Source organism: Ylistrum balloti, unplaced genomic scaffold (assembly GCF_031769215.1).
Source record: "Ylistrum balloti isolate Yb309-2 unplaced genomic scaffold, AGI_CSIRO_Ybal_v1 Utg370846, whole genome shotgun sequence".
NCBI classification, from domain to species: domain Eukaryota; kingdom Metazoa; phylum Mollusca; class Bivalvia; order Pectinida; family Pectinidae; genus Ylistrum; species Ylistrum balloti.
In genome coordinates this window covers 130913-140708 of record NW_026782487.1, presented here as the reverse complement: position 1 = coordinate 140708, position 9796 = coordinate 130913, and the positions used below count along the sequence as shown (strand labels likewise).

General features: G+C 39.3%; 1 protein-coding gene across 1 annotated transcript; it reads right to left on the bottom strand.

Annotated features, from left to right (window-relative positions):
* Positions 1–832: 832 nt before the first annotated feature.
* Positions 833–9580, bottom strand: LOC132559056 (zinc finger protein 502-like). Its single transcript, XM_060223662.1, has 2 exons — positions 9506–9580; positions 833–3919 (listed from the first exon to the last, which is right to left on the bottom strand). Exon 2 carries the CDS (start codon positions 3842–3844, stop codon positions 1604–1606), a length of 2241 nt encoding a protein of 746 aa, XP_060079645.1. The 5' UTR covers positions 3845–3919; positions 9506–9580; the 3' UTR covers positions 833–1603.
* Positions 9581–9796: the final 216 nt, after the last annotated feature.

Sequence of the window (9796 nt, the reverse complement as noted above, 5' to 3'; positions counted from 1 at the left end):
GCGATTATGGTAGATGACCTGTGCACGTTCATATGACAGTTCAATCAGTAGTTTTATGACCAGAAATTGATCATGATTGTTCATTGGTAGGGTTTTGGCTTATGCCACCTCAGGAGAAGGGTGTGGTTCAACTTACCTATGGTGTTTTATCTTAATCAGGAAAGTAAAGGTCTAGACTGGTCTGTGCTATTGTTGTCATGTCCTCGGGCTAGACACTTTACTTCAGTTGCCCTGGACAGCATCAAATGGGCCTCCACTGTGTTAAACGACATAATCACTTATCACAAGAAGACCCTATAAAATAAGTGGTGCAATGATGATACATACTGATATCAGGAAATTATCACCATTTTACACAAGCCAATACTCCTTGTGATTTTTCTGAAGAAAACTTATCAACATATGGTCATTTTGATCATGGACACACAAGTTGTATAGTTTACAGTTGTGTAAGTGACAGTGACCTGATCATCATTTCACTTGCTTATTTCTTAACATTTAAAAAAGTCCATTTTAAATTGGAGATGTAGAAACAAAAATTATCTTTTCTTTTTTGTGTTTGTTCCTTACTGTCAAAAGCCTTATTGTGTACTGTGTACTGGTGTTATGTATACACAACAAATGTATTGGGTCACTCTCTGGTATTGGGGTCATTTTATGTGTAGCAGTAAGCAAATAAAAACACATTTTTCTCAAAATTGTGTCATGTCATCACTAAAAACAAGTTGTCATTAAGATATGAACATTTTATTGTGTCAATAAACACAGTTTTAACAAGATGAACACAAGGAATAATCATTTTAACTATTAATTAATCAATGGTATTTCCCCACGAGTTCTGTTACACACAGTCCTTTTGATCCTTTTCTCTCATTTCACCATGAAAGATGAAATACAACAATTTCAGCGATATCATTGAAAAATATGAGTTGGAAAATAAAAATTTTGTTAGACATATCTTCAAGTAAAATAACCAAGTTTACAAAACCACATGATAGACGTTACATTGGTCCGTTCACTCAATTTAAGTAACGACACACAATAAAATATAACAACATTGGGCTATTTCACTTCAATTCATCCGTCTAAAATCAGCTTTACATGTCTTGAAATAAGTCGTATACAGTTTTTGATATACAAGTTATGTTGTCTAATGAACTTTATTGCAAAGTGTATTGTGTGGCCAGTAAAACAGGCTTCTCAAAATAACGCCTCACTCTTAATAAGATGACGATCAACCCAACAAATAGTGCTGGGTTAAAGACAAATTCTAAGTACATGTAGTTAAGCTGAAAGGAAACAGCTGATGTTTCATCTAAAATTCTACAATGCTTTTTGTAATCTTTAAGCTTCATATTTCATCTGAAATGCTGCATTTATTTTGCACTATATTTATATATGATATCATAGTGAATTATCTCTTCCATGTCATAGGGCGTACAGTAAGAGGTTGTTATAATGAGTTGATGGTATGGTATTTTTAAAAAAAAAAGGAGAGAATTCAAAAACAATATTATTATAAATAAATGTCAGCTTTGCTTCAAGAGTTTGGAAAAATTGCTAAATTTTGTTCCATTGAAAGGTGGAAAATGTATAATAAAATCTATGTTACAATCATGGATGTCGCTGGTGTTTGTATGATGTCCAGTTTCCTCATTGCCATGTGTAATTCTACATGTCGTTTTAAACTACTACTCTGACTAAAATCCTTCTCACATAGGTGACATTTATAAGGCTTTTCACCTGTATGAATGCGCATGTGAATCTGCAGACTCCCACTCTCGCTAAAACGTTTGTCACACACAGCACATGTGTAGGGTTTCTCACCAGTATGTGTCCTGATATGAACTTGTAGGATCTCTTTCTTATTAAACCGTTTATCGCAAATACTGCATCCATATGGTCGCTCTCCAGTATGGATTCTTGTGTGCCTCTGTAAGCTGCTACTCATACTAAAATCCTTCCCACAAACCTCACACCTGTATGGCTTTTCTCCTGTATGTATCCTATGGTGTTTTTGTAGGCTCCCCTTCTCACTAAACCCTCTAGCACAGATTTTACATTTAAAAGGCTTTTCACCAGTGTGAGTTCGAAGATGCTTTTTCAAATTAATTTTAATACTGAATTCCTTTTTACATATACCACATGTAAACATCCTCTGTCCTGTATGTAATTCTAGGTGTTCCTGTAAGTTTCCTTTGCGACGGAATTCCTTCCCACAAATATGACATGCAAAAGGTTTCTTTGCAGAGTGTATTTCAAGATGTGCACGTAGTCCGCCATTCCGTGCAAAAGATTTACTGCAAATATTACAAACAAAAGGTCTGTCCCCTAAGTGTGTCCGGGAATGTTTCAACATACTTGGTTTCGTACGAAAATAAATTCCACAGACTTCACATGAGTAACCGCCCTTTGTATGAACCTTAGAATGTTTGTGAAGGTTTCCATTGTCACTAAAGACCTTACCACAAATTTCACATTTAAATGGCTTCTCTCCGGTATGAATTCGAAAATGTTTCTTTAAATCACATGGCTGACGAAAGGTTTTATTGCATATTTCACACTGGTGTGGTTTACAATTTTGCTGACTCTGAATATGTTCTTGTAAATGTTCTGTAAAAGAAAATCCTCTATCACATTTCTTACATGTAAATGGGTGACCTAAGGCAAAAGGTTCATTTCCTAGTTCATTGTTGCAAATTTCAGTTCCTGGCTCACTAATGCAAGATTCATTTCCTTGTTCACTAATGCAAGATCCATTTCCTTGTTCACTAATGCAAGGTTCATTTCCTTGTTCACTAATGCAAGGTTCATTTCCTTGTTCACTAATGCAAGGTTCATTTCCTTGTTCACTAATGCAAGGTTCATTTCCTTGTTCACTTATGCAAGGTTCATTTCCTTGTTCACTAGTACAAGGTTCATTTCCTTGTTCACTAGTACAAGGTTTATTTCCTAGCTCAATGTTGCAAAACTCAGTTCCTGACTCATAAATGCAAGGTTCACATTCTAGCTCATTAATGCAAGATTCATATCCTAATTCACTGTTGCAAGGTTCAAAGCCTAGTCCACTAATGCAAGGTTTACATCCTAACTCAGTAATGCAAGGTTCATTTCCTTGTTCACTAATGCAGGGTTCATTTCTCAGCTCAATAATGCAAGGTTCATTTCCCTGCTCATTAATGCAAGGCTCATTTCCTAGCTCACTACCATCAGACTCACTTTCCAGCTCAGCCTTGTTTGGGTCTTTTCCTGACTCACTGTCGTAAGAGTTATATCTTAATTCTTTTCTGTAAAGTGTGTTTCTTATGTTTAGCTGCTTGCTATTGTAAGCTTTCTTACCTCCTTTTCCATTATTAGACTCATATCCTAGCTTACTGTCATCAGTTTCACTTCTTCTCTCATTGTCATCAGCTTTTTCTAGCTCAATGTCATCAGGTTCATTTCCTAACACATTGTCATCAGGTTCAATTTTCAGTTCAAACGTCTTATTTAATAGTGTTGTTCTAATCCGTTTTTCCTCTTCATTTAAATCTAAAATTGAGATTGGTGTTATTTCTTCATCTATAAATGAGAATTTTCTGTCATGTAAACTGTTCTGAAATGTTTTATTTAGATCTTTGTTCCCTGTATAATTTATTGTAGTGAATTCTGGATTTTTCCTTTCATTCCAATTAGTACCAAACTCCAACAGATCAGTGGCTCCATTCTCCACACAATCTTGGTCCCACTGTTCTTTATTATCTCTGGCATCATGGGGATCTATTTCAGATTTTATCTTGGTGAACTTGAAAATTTCATTCATCATTGCTGCATCATTTTGACTATCAACAGAATTTGAAGTCATACTTAATCACCCAAGGATACTTGAGAGGAAAAGATTGATGAACTGGTAGGTTGATGATAAAACTATGGAAAAAGTCTGAAATTAGAAGACAAGAGGAAGCTGAAGATAAAAATATTAAATTAATAATATAAATGTGCAATATTTAAATGTACATTGTGGAAGTCTTGTAACCATGTGCAAAAGGAGCAGGCCAGTTAGTGTGACTTGTACAAAGAGTTAAATTTGGCCTATGTCACTCGACAAGGACATGTTTTAGGACCAGTCATGGTACTTGACAGGAACGTGTTTAGGTATTTGTCTTGGCATTCCATGGGAATGTGTTTAGGGAATGGTTGTGGCATTCAAAAGGTACGTGTATAGGGATCACTCATGGTGCTCGACAGGAACATGTTTAGGGATTGGTTGTAGCATTCGACAGGAAAGTGTTTAGGGATCTAATGTGTCACTCGACAGGAACATGTTTAGGGATCTAATGTGTCACTCGACAGGAACGTGTTTAGGGATCTAATGTGTCACTCGACAGGAACGTGTTAAGGGATAGAATGTGTCACTTGGACGGAACGTGTTAAGAGATCTAATGTGTCACTCGACAGGAACGTGTTTAGGGATCTATTGTGTCACTTGACAGGAACCTGATTTGGGATCTAATGTGTCACTCGACAGGAACGCTTTAGGGATCTAATGTGACACTCGACAGGAATGTGTTTAGGGATCTTATGTGTAACTCGACATGAACGTGTTTAGGGATAGAATGTGTCACTCGACAGGAACATGTTTAGGTATCTAATGTGTTACTCGACATGAAAGTATTTAGGGATCTAATGTGTCACTCGACAGGAACATGTTTAGGGATCTAATGTGTCACTCGACAGGAACGTGTTTAGGGATCTAATGTGTCATTCGGCAGGAACGCGTTTAGGAATCTAATGTGACACTCGACAGAAACATGTTTAGGGATCTAATGTGTCACTCGACAGGAAAGTGTTTAGAGATAGAATGTGTCACTTGACAGGAACCTGATTAGGGATCTAATGTGTCACTCGACAGGAACGTGTTTAGGGATCTAATGTGTCATTCAGCAGGAACGTGTTTAGGGATCTAATGTGTCACTCGACAGGAACGTGTTAAGGGATAGAATGTGTCACTTGGACGGAACGTGTTAAGAGATCTAATGTGTCACTCGACAGGAACGTGTTTAGGGATCTATTGTGTCACTTGACAGGAACCTGATTTGGGATCTAATGTGTCACTCGACAGGAACGCTTTAGGGATCTAATGTGACACTCGACAGGAATGTGTTTAGGGATCTTATGTGTAACTCGACATGAACGTGTTTAGGGATAGAATGTGTCACTCGACAGGAACATGTTTAGGTATCTAATGTGTTACTCGACATGAAAGTATTTAGGGATGTAATGTGTCACTCGACAGGAACGTGTTTAGGGATCTAATGTGTCACTCGACAGGAACGTGTTTAGGGATCTAATGTGTCACTCGGCAGGAACGCGTTTAGGAATCTAATGTGACACTCGACAGAAACATGTTTAGGGATCTAATGTGTCACTCGACAGGAAAGTGTTTAGAGATAGAATGTGTCACTTGACAGGAACCTGATTAGGGATCTAATGTGTCACTCGACAGGAACGTGTTTAGGGATCTAATGTGTCATTCAGCAGGAACGTGTTTAGGGATCTAATGTGTCACTCGACAGGAACGTGTTTAGGGATCTAATGTGTCACTCGGCAGGAACGCGTTTAGGAATCTAATGTGACACTCGACAGAAACATGTTTAGGGATCTAATGTGTCACTCGACAGGAAAGTGTTTAGAGATAGAATGTGTCACTTGACAGGAACCTGATTAGGGATCTAATGTGTCACTCGACAGGAACGTGTTTAGGGATCTAATGTGTCATTCAGCAGGAACGTGTTTAGGGATCTAATGTGTCACTCGACAGGAACGTGTTAAGGGATAGAATGTGTCACTTGACGGAACGTGTTAAGAGATCTAATGTGTCACTCGACAGGAACGTGTTTAGGGATCTATTGTGTCACTTGACAGGAACCTGATTTGGGATCTAATGTGTCACTCGACAGGAACGCTTTAGGGATCTAATGTGACACTCGACAGGAATGTGTTTAGGGATCTTATGTGTAACTCGACATGAACGTGTTTAGGGATAGAATGTGTCACTCGACAGGAACATGTTTAGGTATCTAATGTGTTACTTGACATGAAAGTATTTAGGGATCTAATGTGTCACTCGACAGGAACGTGTTTAGGGATCTAATGTGTCACTCGACAGGAACGTGTTTAGGGATCTAATGTGTCACTCGGCAGGAACGCGTTTAGGAATCTAATGTGACACTCGACAGAAACATGTTTAGGGATCTAATGTGACACTCGACAGAAACTTGTTTAGGGATCTAATGTGTCACTCGTCAGGAACGTGTTTAGGGCTAGAATGTGTCACTCGACAGGAACATGTTTAGGGATAGAATGTGTCACTCGACAGGAACATGTTAAGGGCTAGAATGTGTCACTCGACAGGAACGTGTTTAGGGCTAGAATGTGTCACTCGACAGGAACGTGTTTAGGGATAGAATGTGTCACTGACATGAACGTGTTTAGGGATAGAATGTGTCATTCAGCAGGAACGTGTTTAGGGATCTAATGTGTCACTCGACAGGAACGTGTTTAGGGCTAGAATGTGTCACTCGACAGGAACATGTTTAGGGATAGAATGTGTCACTCGACAGGAACATGTTTAGGGCTAGAATGTGTCACTCGACAGGAACGTGTTTAGGGCTAGAATGTGTCACTCGACAGGAACGTGTTTAGGGATAGAATGTGTCACTGACATGAACGTGTTTAGGGATAGAATGTGTCACTCGACAGGAACTTGTTTAGGGATCTAATGTGTCACTCGACAGGAACTTGTTTAGGGATCTAATGTGTCACTCGGCAGGAACGCGTTTAGGAATCTAATGTGACACTCGACAGAAACTTGTTTAGGGATCTAATGTGTCACTCGTCAGGAACGTGTTTAGGGCTAGAATGTGTCACTCGACAGGAACGTGTTTAGGGATCTAATGTGTCACTCGACAGGAACGTGTTTAGGGCTAGAATGTGTCACTCGACAGGAACGTGTTTAGGGATAGAATGTGTCACTCGACAGGAACGTGTTTAGGGCTAGAATGTGTCACTCGATAGAAACATGTTTAGGGATAGAATGTGTCACTGACATGAACGTGTTTAGGGATAGAATGTGTCACTCGACAGGAACTTGTTTAGGGATAGAATGTGTCACTCGACAGGAACTTGTTTAGGGATCTAATGTGTCACTCGACAGGAACTTGTTTAGGGATCTAATGTGTCACTCGACAGGAACTTGTTTAGGGATCTAATGTGTCACTCGGCAGGAACGTGTTTAGGGATAGAATGTGTCACTCGACAGGAACGTGTTTAGGGCTAGAATGTGTCACTCGATAGAAACATGTTTAGGGATAGAATGTGTCACTGACATGAACGTGTTTAGGGATAGAATGTGTCACTCGACAGGAACTTGTTTAGGGATAGAATGTGTCACTCGACAGGAACTTGTTTAGGGATCTAATGTGTCACTCGACAGGAACTTGTTTAGGGATCTAATGTGTCACTCGACAGGAACTTGTTTAGGGATCTAATGTGTCACTCGGCAGGAACGCGTTTAGGAATCTAATGTGACACTCGACAAGAACGTGTTTAGGGATCTAACGTGTCACTCGGCAGGAACGCGTTTAGGAATCTAATGTGACACTCGACAGAAACATGTTTAGGGATCTAATGTGTCACTCGACAGGAAAGTGTTTAGAGATAGAATGTGTCACTTGACAGGAACCTGATTAGGGATCTAATGTGTCACTCGACAGGAACGTGTTTAGGGATCTAATGTGTCATTCAGCAGGAACGTGTTTAGGGATCTAATGTGTCACTCGACAGGAACGTGTTTAGGGCTAGAATGTGTCACTCGACAGGAACATGTTTAGGGATAGAATGTGTCACTCGACAGGAACATGTTAAGGGCTAGAATGTGTCACTCGACAGGAACGTGTTTAGGGCTAGAATGTGTCACTCGACAGGAACGTGTTTAGGGATAGAATGTGTCACTGACATGAACGTGTTTAGGGATAGAATGTGTCATTCAGCAGGAACGTGTTTAGGGATCTAATGTGTCACTCGACAGGAACGTGTTTAGGGCTAGAATGTGTCACTCGACAGGAACATGTTTAGGGATAGAATGTGTCACTCGACAGGAACATGTTTAGGGCTAGAATGTGTCACTCGACAGGAACGTGTTTAGGGCTAGAATGTGTCACTCGACAGGAACGTGTTTAGGGATAGAATGTGTCACTGACATGAACGTGTTTAGGGATAGAATGTGTCACTCGACAGGAACTTGTTTAGGGATCTAATGTGTCACTCGACAGGAACTTGTTTAGGGATCTAATGTGTCACTCGACAGGAACTTGTTTAGGGATCTAATGTGTCACTCGGCAGGAACGCGTTTAGGAATCTAATGTGACACTCGACAGAAACTTGTTTAGGGATCTAATGTGTCACTCGTCAGGAACTTGTTTAGGGATCTAATGTGTCACTCGACAGGAACGTGTTTAGGGATCTAATGTGTCACTCGACAGGAACGTGTTTAGGGCTAGAATGTGTCACTCGACAGGAACGTGTTTAGGGATAGAATGTGTCACTCGACAGGAACGTGTTTAGGGCTAGAATGTGTCACTCGATAGAAACATGTTTAGGGATAGAATGTGTCACTGACATGAACGTGTTTAGGGATAGAATGTGTCACTCGACAGGAACTTGTTTAGGGATAGAATGTGTCACTCGACAGGAACTTGTTTAGGGATCTAATGTGTCACTCGACAGGAACTTGTTTAGGGATCTAATGTGTCACTCGACAGGAACTTGTTTAGGGATCTAATGTGTCACTCGGCAGGAACGCGTTTAGGAATCTAATGTGACACTCGACAGGAACTTGTTTAGGGATCTAATGTGTCACTCGACAGGAACTTGTTTAGGGATCTAATGGGTCACTCGACAGGAATGTGTTTAGGGATCTAATGTGTCACTCGACAGCTACATTTCCAAGGATCAATCATATTGCTAGACAGGAACATGTTTTAAGTTTGCTTGTAGCATTCAACATGTTTAAGGATCAGTCTTTGCATTTGACCGGAACATGTTTAGGAATAGATCTTGGCACTCGACAGTGACTTATTTAGGGAATAGTGTTGGCATCCGAAAAGAACGTGTTTAGCGATCGCTTTTGACACCCAACAGGGACGTGTTTATGTATTGTGTTGTTTACGTTCCATACAGGTGCCTGTGATTATACATGAACACTGTAAGATATATGTGCTGACGTTTTAATGCATGCTGCAAATCAGCTGATGGTAAAAATGAATGATACACACTCGTTATTATCACAGACCTATCTATAGTCAATGTTACCATGTACAAAACAATATATTGTTTGTTATCTGTCTCCGTCAGTAAGACGGTAATGAACACTGAATAAATTATATATAAAAAGGAAAATAAGATGTCCTGTCACAGACTTTCTGACAGATACATAACATTATATTTGTTCTAATACAATACTTACACCTGACCTCCATTACTCATGACATGTTATTTGTCCACGTGAAGAAGAAGCCGAATTTTTATTACGAATACTTTTCCTTTTATATCCAGAAATACTATTTTGGGGAAGGAGTAGAATCCAGATAAACATGACAGAAAATAATTAAGCATAACTTAATCGCATGTACCTATTAAAGGCTTATAAAGTATAAGCCAACTATGTTGTAATTTCACCAATAATAGTAATAACAAATATTGAATATATAATAGAAATAAAGATGACACAACTTTATACGTGTTCAATGGAGGCAAC

Coding starts and splice junctions, on each gene's coding strand:
- LOC132559056 (XM_060223662.1), bottom strand. CDS start 3,844: ATGACTTCAAATTCTGTTGATAGTCAAAATGATGCAGCAATGATGAAT.